At 39.3% G+C, this 15,522-nt stretch overlaps 1 protein-coding gene across 1 annotated transcript in view; it reads left to right on the forward strand.

Moving 5' to 3' along the window:
* The window catches only part of CNTNAP2 (contactin associated protein 2), a 2,213,955-nt gene that overhangs the window by 1,405,758 nt on the left and 792,675 nt on the right, over nt 1–15,522 (forward strand). Inside the window, exon 13 of the mRNA XM_061165994.1 lies at nt 15,272–15,391. Within this exon, the coding sequence (XP_061021977.1) occupies nt 15,272–15,391 (120 nt within the window). The remainder of the gene's footprint in view (nt 1–15,271; nt 15,392–15,522) is intronic.

The following is a 15,522-nucleotide window of genomic DNA, read 5'->3' on the forward strand; positions in this document are numbered from 1 at the left end:
CTGTATTCACGAAAGGAAAAGAAATAGAACAATATTAGATGATGTATATATGGTATTTCACTTGATCACTAGCAATTTAGATGGAGTCATCTGGCAACTCACTGGGTAACAGAAAAATCAAACATACTGAGTGTAGCACTTTAACAGCATCGTCTTTTAGGATTTGAAATAGCTCAGCTGGAATTCCGTCACCTCCATTAGCTTTGTTCGTAGTGATGCTTCCTAAGGCCCACTTGACTTTGCCCTCCAGGATGTCTGGCTCTAGGTGAGTGATCACACCATCATGGTTATCCAGGACACTAATATCTTTTCTGTACAGTTCTTCTGTATATTCTTGCCACCTCTTCTTAGTATGTTCTGCTTCTGTTAGGTCCATACAGTTTCTGTCCTTTATTGTGTCCATCTTTTCATGAAACATTCCCTTGGTATTTCTAATTTTCTTGAAGATATCTCTAGTCTTTCCCATTCTGTTGTTTAACTCACATTGTATATATGCATTAATATATGATATTCATTTTACTCTTTCTGACATTTTGTTCTGTACAACAGTCTCTAGCTCCTTAATATTCATATTTTTAAATGGTTTATTTTTCCATCAAATTCAAATGACTTTATTTGTCATTTAAAGTCAGTCATTTTGCCTTATTCATTAAATTGGGTAGAGTATACTAAAGTTTTTATAGTAAAGCATTTTAAAGCTGTAAAGTAGTATAAAATATAATTATCTTTTTATTATTTGAATTACCAGGACAACTTTACTCAATGACTGATGTTTCCAAAAAGATTAGCACTTTCTAATCAGAGCCAGATATGACTTTTTGTTAAAGTTTTGTTTACCTAAAAGCAGTTGCAGAAATTCTTCATTCCATTTTTCTTTTCTTAACACACACACACACACACACACACATACAGATAAATTTTAAAAAATCTATTCTTCCTTCAAAAGACTTTTCAACATTGAAATATACTCCTTTCACTTTTCTCTAAGCTGTCCTTCAACAATAGAAACAAAATACCCCTTTTTTCAAGACGGGATTGGTATAAACAATTTAGCATAATTTAAGAGCAGGGACTCTGGCAGCCCAGTTGTTAGGACTTGTTGCTCTCACTGCAGGAACCTGGGTTTGAGCCCTGGTCTGGGAGGAAGATTCTGCAAGCTGCACAACATGGCCAAAAATAAAATGAGAAGAACAGCAGGGACTTTACAAGAACTCCTGTGTTCCAATTGTAGCTCTGACTTTTTCTAGATGAACAAACTTGGACAAGCTAACTAGCCCTTCTGTACAGATAACAGAGATAGAACATTGAGGACAAGGCCTAAGAAAATAACTCTCTCTAGAGTCCAGGAGAAGAAAAAAAACAGTGCAAGGCCCAGGAAAGGAGTGGTCAGAGGGGGAGCAGCAGGAAGACAAATGTAAGGGTGCAGAAACTAAGAGAAGAATGAGCTTCCATGAGGGCATGGCCAACATGTCTCCCTAAATCACAGAACACAAGGACTTAGTAAAAGTCAGTGCAGACATCCTTGACATTCTTGAAAATGAAATGGAAATGATAACTTTCAATCTTTCTGGTGTTAAGGTTTAAGTGGTGAAGAAGCAGAAATTCTCTTAAAGTTGGGACTAGAGAGCAACATGTATATTTTCTTTTGTTTTTCTTTCCCATTACCCAAAATAGTGGAGACAGATTAGATAATACATATTATCAGACATAGAAAATGGAACCAATGGAAAAAAAGAGAGAAGGAAAACCAAGAAAACAGTCATCTTAGATTGCCTGAGGACTCTTGGAATAGCAGGAAAGAAGGGTTCTCTCCCTGGCAAACTCCTGTCATCCTTTGAGACTCAGTTTAAAGTGGCTTCACAGATGAAACCTTCTGACCATACTAAACCAAGTCATCCAATCCCTTAACTAAACATCTGAAGTGAAGTGAAAGTCAGTCGCTCAATCTTGTCTGACTTTGTGATCCCATGGACTATATATACAGTCCATGGAATTCTGGAGTGGGTAGCCTTTCCCTTCTTCAGGGGATCCTCCCAACCCGGGAATTGAACCCATATCTCCTGCATTGCAGGTGGATTCTTTACCAGTTGAGCCCTAAGGGAAGCCCAAACTGTCTGAGTATTTTGTTCATATCTTTTTTATAACAGAAAATTATATAATATTTTCTTCCCACATGTCAACCCCAAATATTAGATAACAGATTGTTCAGAGCCAGGAACTAAGATTCATTCATTTTTTACAATTTGTAGTATAAGACATAGCATTAGAACTAGTGCTATATTAATAGCTATTAATAAATAAATTGATTAATTAGCAAAAAGAAAGGAAAAAGGGCCTGATTAGGGCAGAGTTATATTGAAGGAGGGGAATATAGGCACTAACACATCTTGAGTCACCATTTTTGGTCTCAAAAATGAGAGTGAAAAGGTTAAAATGGAACCAGGGTATTAAATGGATGGAGCAAGAAACCGTGTAGACAACCTCTATAGGATCTAAGTCACTCCTTAATATGGTTGACGGCTCAGGAGGTAAAGAATCTGCCTGCAGTGTGGGAGATCTGGGCTCGATTCCTGACATTTTTGCCTGGAGAATTCCACGGACAGAGGAGCCTGGCAGGCCACAGCCCATGGGGTCACAAAGAGTTGGACACGACCGAGTGATTTTCACTTTCACTTTTGAGCTCCGCTGTAGAGACCTATTAAAAGGAGGAAGCATGAATTTGTAGGGTGCCTGCTTGGTTTTATAGTTTTTCCTCCCTCCTTACAATCTTCTATAACCTAAAGGCAGTAATGAAGAAAATACAAGTACAGCTTGTCCAGATCGAGTGTTTAAAAAAGGACAAAGTGACATTCTGTGAAGTTAAAGTCAAAGACTAACAAAAACGAATATTGACATAACCAAGGAATAAGGCAGTTGTGATGGCACAGAGGCAGAGTTGTAGAAAGTCCTGTAGCTAGTATTGCAAAGGTGTGAATGGAAAGTAGTGCCTTGGAGCCAGTGCAAAGAACGGAGAAATTTGGGAAGGATCAAACACAGGCAGAAATGGGTAGATAGAGAGAGTAGATTTTATTCTGATTTCCAAAACTTTTTTGAAGGACTTGTCAGGTGAGAAAACTATAAACTTTTGTTTTATTAACAGGAAGTAAAAATTTAATCTTTGTTTTGTTTTGCTTTTTTCCTTCTGAATTACCCCTTTCCCTTGGGACTTGGACAGGTGAAAGAACCCATTAGACTATGGTAATGAACAACATCGCATACAGAAATTACATTCATGGAAAGATCATGACATAACATTAGCATGCAGGCTATCTGTTTTTAAACCCGTACTCTCTCTACCCACTGCTATTTGCTGTGTGTCAATTATGAGACAATAATAGTTCCTTAGGGAAATAATGTAGTTTACTCAGGGCATTCATTCAAGCTTAAAAAAAAAAATCCAAAGAGACAGAGAAAATATCAGGTTAATATTCAAGTGTTAATGAGGACTTAGGTATTATAAAGCTTACATTGTGCTAATTAAAAATAATTACAAGGTCCTAGAATTAGGGAGCTTTCACAGGGCAAGTTCTCAGGGCCACTGCGCCTCTCTGGATTTCCAGTCTGGCTGTGTACAAAACTCAGTCCTGGGAAGACAAGTTTCTCCAACCAAACCCGCTAGAGTCTAATTGAGATCACAAAGTCAGTGTCATTGTTTCCAATGAGAAATGTCTTTTTCCAAAGGAGACACTTATTTTTGAAAGACAGATTAAGATCACAGGTGGTACAGCGATTAAAAAGGATCAGAATAAGGAGGGCTCCAGACAGCGTTCTGTTCTGAGTACCACCAACCCAAATATGACCCAGGCCCCTGTTAAGGGCTTACAACTACCATTTTGTTTGTTTCTGCTGTATCCATGTTTTCCATTAAAATACTTGTTTTTGAGTAGAGGGTTCAGTAAACCACCCTCCCTCTTCAGCACTTCTGACACCTAGTTCCTATTGTTGTTGTTCTTGTTCAGTTGCTAAGTCTTATCTGATCTTTGCGACTCCGTGGACTGCAGCATGCCAGGCTCCTCTGTTCTCCACTATCCCTGGAGTTTGCTCAAACTCATGTCCATTGAATCTGTGATGCCATCCAACCATCTCATCCTCTGTCATCCGCTTCTCTTCCTGCCTTCAATATTTCCCAGCATCAGGGTCTTTTCCAATGAGTCGGCTGTTTGCATCAGGTAGCCGAAATATTGGAGCTTCAGCATCAGTTCTTCCTATGAATAGTCACAGCTGATCTCCTTTAGGATTGACTGTTTGATCTCCTTGCTGTCCAAGGGACTCTCAAGAGTCTTCTCCAGCACCACAGTTTGAAAGCATCAGTTCTTCAGCGTTCAGCCTTCTTGTTGGTCCAACTCTCACATCCATATAGCAAGTTTGTAATAAGTTCTGGGTCACCTCCAATATCAGAGAGGAAGAAAGTGAGGTTATTCATAAACTATCAATACTCAAAATGTCATGTTATAGCATTTATTAGTAAATGAACCATAAAGTTATTTTATGCTTCTTTTCAGTTTTATATCAAATCATTAGAAGTGAACTTTTCCCTTTCTGTGCAATTAGGAAAAGACTACTTATGATGTTCCAAAGGTGACCTTTAAGTATGTGTTCATTTTTGACTTGTGATTAACTTTCTAACATGGTTCATCCTTGCCCACTTCAAGCAATCAGTATGCTCTAGAAGGTAGTAACAAAAGGGATGCATCTCACAAGCTTAATTGCTTCTCTCAAAACATGAGACATAGAAGAGGGCTTGGAGAGCCTTTCTCAACTCATCAGCATCGCAGAGATTAGAGAGCTGTTGCTTTGTACTATTCAGAGCACCGACCTAAGACTTCGCATAGAGTGGTCCAAAAGCAATATTTTATCAGGTGGATATTCTTTATTAAAATGGTGGCTCGGGAACATGGTGGAGAGTCCTCCCCATCATCTATAAGAACATTGGAGGAGCTCAGAAGTGGGAGTGGAGCTGCTAGTTCAGTCAGTTGGCGATTGTCTGTCTGTGTAAGATACCTAGAGATACTATAACAAAGTAACAAGCAGAATGACTGTAAGGGAAATGGATTGCCTCACAGTTTTGAGGCTATAAATCTGCAGCCAAGGTGTCTTCTTGATTGTTCTTTCTACGGGCTGTGAGGGAGAATCTATTACATATTTCTCTTGTAGTTCCTGGGAGCCTCAGGCACCCCTTGATTATAGTTAGTGTTATCACTGTGTCTTTTTAAAAAATTATGTATTTATTTGACTGGTTTGGGTCTTATTTGTGGTATGTGGGATCTTTAGTTGCGACATGCAGCATATAGCTCCCTTACCAGGGAATGAACCTGGGCAGCCTGTGTTGGGAGTGTGGAGTCTTAGCCACTAGACAACCAGGGAAGTCCCTATCCCTGTGTCTTCATATTGCCTTCCTGTTATAGGTATCTGTCTATGTGTCCCAATTTCCCCTTTTTATGGGGTCAGCCCCCTTAGATTAGGGGCCACCCTAATGAGCTCATCTTAACTTCAGTTCAGTTCAATTCAGTCGCATCCGATTCTTTGTGACCCCATGGACTGCAGCACGCCAGGCTTCTCCGTCCATCAGTAACTCCCAGAGCTTACTCAAATTCATCTACATTGAGTCAGTGATGCCATCCAACCATCTCAGCCTCTGCTGTCCCCTTCTCTTCCTGCCTTCAGTCTTTCCCAGCATCAGGGGCTTTTCAAATGAATCAGTTCTTCGCATCAGGTGGCCAAAGTATTGGAGTTTCAGCTTCAGCATCAGTCCTTCCAGTGAATATTCAGGACTGCTTCCTTAACTTAATCACCTTCAAAAATCTCATTTCCAAATAAAGGTTAGAACTTCAACACCTACTGGGGGACACATTTCAACCCATAGATGTGCCCTTCTTGAGTCAGTGTTTATGTAAGAAATGGAGCCATGGCACAAATCACAGACGTGTGCTTTTCTCTCTTGTTTTCAGGGGCCTTGTGTTTCCATCATATGTGTGTGTATGATTGCTTTCCCAGTCCCCTTGCAGTAGTCTCTGTATGCGCATGCTCACTACCTCAGTGATGTCAGACTCTTTGCAACCCCATGGACCTTAGCCCACCAGCCTCCTCTGTCTATGGGATTTTCATGGCAAGAATACTGGAGCGGGTTGCCATATCCTCTTTCAGAGGATCTTTCGGACCCAGGGATCAATCCTGCTTCTCCTGTGTCTCCTTCATCTCCTGCATTGCAAGTGGAGTCTTTAACACTGAGCTACTGGGAAAGCCCATCATAGTCTCTTAGTTGATATTAACTTTCCTGACCTGCCCAAGGTGGTTCAGTGGTAAAGAATTTCCCTGCAATGCAGAAGTCACAGGAGACGTGGGTTCAATCTCTGGGTCAGGGAGATCCCCTAGGGAAAGCCATGGCAACCCATTCCAGTATTCTTGCCTGTAGAATCCCATGGACAGAGGAGGCTTGTGGGCTACAGTCTATAGGGTCTCAACAGCTGGACACTTCTGAAGTGTCCAACTGAGCATGCAACTTGTCCGCACAAGTGTCAGGAGATACTTCTTAAACACAAAATTGATAATGTTACTACATTATTTTAAATTCTTTAGCCTATGCTTAGAGTAAGTACTAACTCCCTAGCATTGAGAGTCAAGACTTTTACTGCCACAAATGGGAGATGATTTTATACACTTAAGAGCTGTTGAAAGCATTTTTAAAGGGGAAATCTTAATACAGTTGATAACAAAATATTATACATCCAAAATGACATATTCGAGGGGATAAGGCAAAAATCAAGGAAGACAAATATGATAACACAGATTTTAATCTTCATTTATAACTTAACCAATTTAAGTCAATAGAAAATAGCTGACAATAAATAAGTGGGCAAAAAGCATAACTATACACTTCATAGAAGATTTTTAAATCTTTCCAATGTATATGTGAAAGTAAATTTTCAAATCAAACAATAATGAAAAGCTGTTTTTGTTTTTTTTTTGCCAAGTAAACTTTTTCTTTTATGTTAAATCAGTATAGCTAGTGGTGGTAAAGATGCATTAGTAGGCAAAGTTGTTATTTATGTATTATTAAGACTCTAAAATTGACTATCAGATTTAGAGCTTATTTCCTGGTGGCTGATAGTGAGCCGAATAATGAGTCTGTAACAACCGCTAGTAAAACCTGGCCATTTTGTATCCTGGATTCTGATATTTAATTGACATCTCATACCTTTGAAGAAGATCTAGAAATGAGGTAGGATAGGGACCTGGCATTCCAAAGAATGAAACACACATTTCCCCAAATTTACTTAGGGAGCTAGGGAAACAGAAGTTTCTTTTTTTTTTTAATTATTTGTTACTTTTTCAGGATTAATCCAAGGATTATAAATTTTCTTTATAACCAGAAACTACACCATTAAAAATAAACACGAATCTATCTCACATATCCTAATAAAAATTCCCTCCTTTTACTTGGCAATCTCTATCAACTTTTTTTCTATTTTTTACCTCTTATAGTTTAAACTCCTACAATAATGTGGTCACCCCCAACCCCTTTCCACCAAATAATTCCTTTTCTTATAATCTGGTTTCTACAGATGCTACCACTAAGAATTTGAGTCACCCAAATCTGCTCATTGAATGTATTAGCATTTCCCTGACCTGATTCCCATTCCCATTTTCTACAACAATTCATGCTATTGAGACTTATCCTTTTCCTTTTTTGTACCCTGTCTTTACCCGAAACATTCCTTAAGTCATGATTTGTTTCTTAGTGCTTTAGACCTATTTCGTATCTTTGCTCTTAAACTCTCTGCTTTTCTCTCTACCAGTGTGTTGACATCTTTCATTAATCAACAACACTAGGAGTACATTAGGTACTTAATAAAAATTTTTCTTTATATAGAGCAATCACAGTATTTTTATATAGTTGTGATAGACAGGATAATCCTCTCTCCACCAAACGTGTCTATATCCTAAACTGTGCAACCTATGAATATATTGCTTTATATGGCAAAGAGACTATGATTAAGTGAAGACCTTCTCATGAAGAGACTGCCCCAGATTATCTGGGTGGGTCTGATGTAACCAGAGTTCTTTAAAATAGAGAGAGGTGACAGTCAAGCAGAGAATGAGTGGAGCATGAGAAAGACCCCACTAACCACAGCTGACTTTGCAGATGAAGAAATAGGAAAATGAAGCAAGGAATGCAGGTAGACTCTGGAAGCTGGGAAAAGCAAGAAAATGGATCCTCCCTTAGAGGGTTTCAGAAGGAACACAGCCTTATTTATCAGCAAAACCTACTTTGAACATCTGACCCCCAGAATTATAAGGTAATAGATTTGTTTCAGCCCACTGAGCATTTGGTTATTGTTGCAGTGGCCCAGTGAAACTGATACATTATTGTCTGAGTCACACAGACAATAATCAATATTTAATGAAAATGAGTAAGTACTTAGGATTTGTCACTTTCTGGATTTTTATAAGCTATGAAATTCAATATGATGTGTTCAACAGTCATATTTCTGAACACCTAGATTTATTTAAGAATATGTACAATAATATGAGAACTTTTGTTTGGGAGTAAGAGTTGAAACAGAAAAATTACTCATCCAATAAATCAATGAAGTTGATGAGTCTTTTTATTTTGCCATCAGTCCAATTGCCTTTCTGTTCTCCTGCAGTCTACTAGAAAAACTCAGTCATTGACCATAGCTCAGAGCCTCTCTTTCGTCAGTGGTTGCTGACTTAGCCCCTTCTGTGCTGTCATCTCCCTGGGGCTTGATATGTACAAAATGTGCAACCCAGATAGGAGTCCACTGGGTACAGAGGTAACTGGCTGAGGCATGCTAAATACTTCTGTGCATTAAAATATCCATGCACTCAATGCCTTTTAGTTTACGAAGTGTGTGATTTCACTTGATACTTATGCTAACTTGGTGGAGGAGGTACTACTGCCTTCATTTTATGGTTGAGAAAATGAAAAGTTAAGGGGAGTGTCTAGGTAGTAAAAGACAGAAAGGAGATTTGAACAAAGGTCTCTTAATTTCTAAGTGAGGAACAGAATGAATGTAATTTTTCTATATACATCTGTTCTTGCCATTTTGTCTCAGTGTTATTATTCCATGTATGTATTTTGCAAGTGTATTTTTAATGATAATATACTTATGCACATTACAGTGTGGAAACCACTGATAAGTATGAAGTTTTAAATCATCCATAATCTTACTATTGAAAGAAAACCACTGTTACTGTTTGAGTAATACTCAACGGTAACAAAAGTAACAACAGTATTTTGGAAACAGAAACAATTCTTTCCAAATATTTTTCTGCATATCCATCCAAGTATATTTCTTTTGACATGTATTTTTATTTAGAGTTTATTTAGAGTTCTATTTTTATTATCCTGAGTGAAGTGAGATGGCAGTCTAGCCTTATGTTATTTAAGATTGTACTGTATTGCCTTGCAGTGACCTGTTTTTCCTATTTATATTAAAAAATTAATAAAGAATTAGCCCACCCTTCTTGAGTTAATTTTTATTTTTTCAAGATTAGAGCCATGCTTTTCAATGCAGTCAGGACCAGCAGTATGAGCATCACTTGGGAGCTTGTTAGAACTGCAAATTCTCTACTGAGTCAGACTCTTTGGGGTGAGGCCCAGGAATCCCTGTCTTAACAAGCCCTCCAGGTGATTTTTCACACATGATAAAGTTTGGACTAAAGTTTTGCTTTTCTATTTGTGTTGATGAGGCAAAAGCAGCCAGTAAACCTGTTTTAGGTTAGAAACAAGCGGAATAATTGTCACACTTTGAAGAAAAATGAAGAGCTTCTTGCTTATCCAAACTTCCCTTATCCACATGCTTTCAACTGGGTGCTCAAAATGTTTGTATGCTTACACAGAGATGTTAGCAGTTCCCTCTACTTACTATCATCCAAGTGTGCTTTCATATGGATAGACTTCTTCTGGCAAGCCAACTAATCATTTATCAAAATCAGAACAGGATGAAGGGTAGGTACATTTTAAGTTTCATTCCAATAGTCTTTCTTAAACACCTACCAGGTTATTAATAGCTTAATATAGAGTAAAAAGGAAAAGCACGTTTTCTAGACCCTGTCCTCATGACAGTTCACAATCTTATTAGGAAGTAAAATTTTCACACATGTTTTAATTAACAGCAGTCAATCAAGTCTTACATTGACTATAATTTGTGAGATGAGCCCTGGACTGTACAGAAAGCAGAATGTATTGATTAGAGAAGGTCTCCTTAAGAAAGGAAAAAGGTTAATGGTGCCTAAATAATAACTATTGTACTAACAATAAATACTCCACCTATTAATTAATATAGGGGCTTCCCTGATGGCTCAGTGATAAAGAATCAGCCTGTCAATGCAAGAGATGTGAATTCAATCCCTGGGTCGGGAAGATCCCCTGGTGAATGTAATGGCAACCCTCTTCCTGGAAAATCCCATGGACAGAGGAGCGTGGCAGGCTACAGTCTGTGGGGTCGCAAAGAGTTGGACACGGCTGAGCACATATAACCATTAATTAACATACCTATGACACCTATTTCCTAGACAGGGCTACATGAGATTAAATGTCTTTGCCAAGGTTATATAATTAGTGCTTGGTGGAGTCAGAATTTAAACTTAGATGTGTTTGACTGGAGCCCTGTTTCTTAACACTTGTTCCTTCATAGTTAACTCTGACGGAGAAGTTTTACAGATTGAGAAAAAGGCCTGTGGAAAACCACAGGCAATCCCAGAAAGGGTAAACATAGGTTAAATAAGTTCCTTTGTCAGATTCGCCTGAGCAGAGAGCAAGGTTGATGTCAGCAAGTTGCTGAAACCTAATGAGATCTGTAAGGATTTCGGAAGGTTTTGCATGCTTAGATGGCGATCTGGGACACACTGTCAGAGATGCTGAAGAACTATTACACATTTAACTTAAAGTAATGTTTTAGCACTAGACCATCAATGGATCAAAAAAGCATAATTGGGTGGGGAGTGAAGAGATATTTGGGTAGAGCAATCACTTAATAAGATGATTGTTATAGACCAGATATCAGATGACAAGGAAAATGACAGGGGGGAAGCTGGAAGACAAAGCTGACAGTTTCTAATGGTAGATTGGCTGAACAGACTAATTGGAAAACCTAAGAATTTAAACATTATGTTCTGGGTGATTTTGAACTGTACATAATAATTATAATAATCTGAAGGAAGATTGTCAAAAGTTAATAAGGCAGTTGGTTTCAGAGATTGTGAATTTAAGGTATTCTTTCTTTCTGACTATGTCCACCTCCTGATCTTAAAACATGTGCTCAGTTCCATCTACTTTATCCTGTCTTATTTGTTTGATTCTTTCTCATAATAGCTCTGGCCATCTCACCGTAGCCCTTCGGGAAGTATTGAGTTTCCCAGGTGGCTCAGTGGGAAAGAATCCATTTGCCAATGCAGGACATGCAGGTTGATCCCTGGGTGGGGAGATCCCCTGGAGGAGGAAAGAGCAGCCCACTCCAGTATTCTTGGCTGGAAAATTCCATGGACGGAGGAGCCTGGTCGGCTACAGTCCATGGCGTCACAAAGAATCAGACATGACTGAGCATGCACGCAAATGGCAAGTGTAGCCTACCTGCTCTCGTTACCTTCTGAATTACTTCCCTAAGATCTATTGTGTTCTGCTACAAGGAACCTTCTTTCTAGAACCTATCTCGATGTATATCATCTTTCTGCTGGAAGTTTAAAGAATATTTCTTTACTGTCTTTTATTGCCTTACTTTACTTGTTATGGCATTCAGAATTAGAGCAACCATAGTTTATTATCTAAATTTGATAATTGGGAGGTGGAAAGTGGCATATTAATAATTGCATGCTCAGTCGCTGAGTCGTGTCTGACTCTTTCAACCTCTCGGGTGTAGCCCACCAGGCTCCTCTGTCCGTGTAATTTTTCATGCAAGAATACTGGAGTGGGTTGCCATTTCCTTCTCTAGCGAATCTTCCAGACCCAGGGATCAAACCCTCATCTCCTGCATTGGCTGCTGTGTTCTTTACCACTGATCACTGGGACAAAACTGTGTGGCTGTGCTTAACAACTTAGCCACGTTTCCTTCCAGTTGCACTTCGTGAATGAGCAATGGCTGAGAACTGAGTGAACAGCCCTTGCTCCAAAGGTCCCGGAACTGTGCTATTCACAGATGTACTTGTTTTGCCTAATCTACTGCTCAACACATCATATGGTCTAAGTGATTATTTGCAGAAGGAACAAAGCAAGAGGAAAGCAAGCCCTGAGTAAATCAAAGCATTTCAGAACTGTTGTAGTGTGCTGTGTTTGCTGAAATGAAATAGAATTTAAGGTCTAGCATCTTTGGGAAGAAGAAACATGGAGAGCCAAAGGGAGGCACCAAAAACCTGGGAGAGGGAAGTAGAAAGAGGCAGTCCCAGAGTCAGACCTCCTGCTTCATAACTTAGGAAAGGGCAGATGATGGGAGTGTTGAATTCAAGGGCACTTTTCCAAAAGACTCCACTTATCAATATATAGATTTTTACCAATAGTAATGATCTCGAGTGACCTCAGCCTGCAACGGCTCGGAGTGGGGCTTGGGTTCCCAACCAGAGATTGAAGCCAGGTCGTGATGATGAGAGCACCAGATCCTAGCCACTAGAAGAGTGGCCAGTGTCACCCTTTGGCTTTGCAGAAAAGAATTTCCACAAAGACAGAAAACAATGAAGCAAGTAAAATATTTATTAAGAAAAAAAGAGTATAGTATGTGTGGCTAGATACTCAGGCAGACTCAGAAGGAGAATCCTTGAAAGTTTGAATCACTTATGTGGGACATTTCTTCCAGGTTTCCTTTGGCCAATCATTTTGATTTGCCTGGTCCACAGTCCATATTTGCTATATCTCAGAACCCTTCCATGTGCGTACATGCATCTCTTAGCCAAGATGGCAAAGGCATATGGGTTGAGCACCCCTTTACTTTACTCCCCTTTTGACCTCTAAGGAGCTTTTCTGGACACATGTGGTCAGGGAAGTCTCCTGACTTCAGGTATGAGAAATATGTGGTCTGGGCAGGGCCCAACATCCTTGTTTAATTGCCCTGCTGTTCTTGTCTTGGAATTTTGTCCTTAGGGGATGAATCTCCAATGCTTTACCCTGTGTTGGGGTGGGGGGAGCCATCTACCTCCTGTCTCAGTAGGTCTTAGTTAAATTCTGTCAAATCCCTCATAAAGTCAATGTAGTTCAGTTTAGTCGCTTGGTCGTGTCCGACTCTGCGATCCCATGGACTGCAGCACACCAGGCCTCCCTGTCCATCACCAACTCCCGGAGTTTACCCAAACTGAACTCCATTGAGTCAGTGATGCCACCCAACAATCTCATCTTCTATTGTCCCATTCCCAGCATCAGGTCTTTTCAAATGAGTCAGCTCTTCACATCAGGTGGCCAAAGTATTGGAGTTTCAGCTTCAACATCAGTCCTTCCAATGAACACTCAGGACTGATCTCCTTTAGGATGGACTGGCTGGATCTCCTTGCAGCCCAAGGGAGTGTCAAGAATCTTCTCCAACACCACAGTTCAAAAGCATCAATTCTTCGGCACTCAGGTTTCTTTATAGTCCAACTCTCACATCCATACATGACTACTGGAAAAACCATAGCCTTGACCAGATGGACCTTTGTTGGCAAAGTAATGTCTCTGCTTTTTAATATGCTGTCTAGGTTGGTCATAACTTTCCTGCCAAGGATTAAGCATCTTTTAATTTCATGGCTGCAGTCACCATCTGCAGTGATTTTGGAGCCTAAAAAAATAAAGTCAGCCACTGTTTCCACCATTTCCCCATCTATTTGCCATGAAGTGATGGGACCAGATATCATGATCTTAGTTTTCTTAATGTTGAGCTTTAAGCCAACTTTTTCACTCTCCTCTTTCACTTTCATCAAAAAGCTCTTTAGGTCTTCTTCACTTTCTGCCATAAAGGTGGTGTAATCTGCAAATCTGAGGTTATTGATATTTCTCCTGGCAATCTTGATTCCAGCTTGTGCTTCATCCAGCCCAGCATTTCTCATGATGTACTCTGCATATAAATTAAATAAGCAGGGTGACAATATACAGCCTTGACGTACTCCTTTTCCTATTCGGAACCAGTCTGTTATTCCATGTCCAGTTCTAATTGTTGCTTCCTGACCTGCATACAGATTTCTCAAGAGGCAGGTCAGTTGGTCTGGTATTCCCATGTCTTTCAGAATTTTCCACAGATTATTGTGATCCACACAGTCAAAGGCTTTGCCATGGTCAATAAAGCAGAAATAGATGAGCTATATTTAAAAGTTTTCACAACATTGTTTTAGAAGTTCCAGCTATAAAGGAGGTATGTCAGTGTCCGTTCAGCACTTCTGAAGCCAGGTGCATTCTCTGTGAAAAAAGAAAATGTGCTAGGAGCAAGGGAGCAAAAAGGAACTTTATGAAAACCTACAACCTCATTACATAAATGTCATTTTTTTTTTTTTTTTTTTTTTTTTACAAAAACTAGATTTGAGGTAATTAAAGCACTTGTAACAAAATGAAGCAGAGGCACATCTTAGGTTAGCAATCACATGCTTTTTGTAGGAAATGTATGCTAAATATGCAGAAGTGTGTTTGTGTGTGTTTCTGTCTCTGTATGTGTGTGGCGGGGGTCAGATTTTCTCTGATCTCTTAGCTGATAGACCAACAGTGCAATCAATATTCATGGTCTTTCAGTTAAGCCCCTTATAGCAAGGAGATGATATCTATAAATAAGTATAAACTCTGGGGAGGGGGGATCGGGATTGGGAATACATGTAAATCCATGGCTGATTCATATCAATGTATGACAAAACCCACTGGGAAAAAAAAATAATAATAATAAAAATTAAAAAAGAAAAAAAGAAAAAAAACAAAAAAACAAAGGAAAAAAAAATAAATAAATAAATAAGTATAAACTAAATATTTTTCAAAGCTCATGAGTACCTGTTTTAAGCAAACATTACATGTATTCAACAATTTATTAAATTGTTTTAGACCTTTCCCCAACTATAAAGTCATAGCAGTAACTTACTGTCCTTGTTAGGTCAGAAAGAATGCTTGTGGACTAAACAAATTATGAGTTTACTTGTAGAGAAAAGAGGGCTCGTTCCAACTTGAGGATACGCTCCTAAGCACTGGTTCGGTAGCGTTTGGTCTGTAACTGGGTCATGGGTCTGGGGAGGCCCTTTTCTGGGTGCTGAGCTCATGAAGGGTCTTTCTTTCCAGCCATCTATGAGCCTTCCTGTGAAGCGTACAAACACCTGGGCCAGACCTCAAATTACTACTGGATAGATCCTGACGGCAGTGGACCGCTGGGGCCTCTGAAAGTTTACTGCAACATGACAGGTAACGATGCCCTATTTATGTTTCATGAAGATTGCTTTTCTATATGCTGAGAATAAATAGCACCATTGATGTTTGTTTCTCCTGTGCTGTGTTCTTGTCAATACATTAATGAAGCTAAAGACTGCTGGATT

This window comes from Dama dama, chromosome 18 (genome assembly GCF_033118175.1).
Source record: "Dama dama isolate Ldn47 chromosome 18, ASM3311817v1, whole genome shotgun sequence".
Classification (NCBI taxonomy): domain Eukaryota; kingdom Metazoa; phylum Chordata; class Mammalia; order Artiodactyla; family Cervidae; genus Dama; species Dama dama.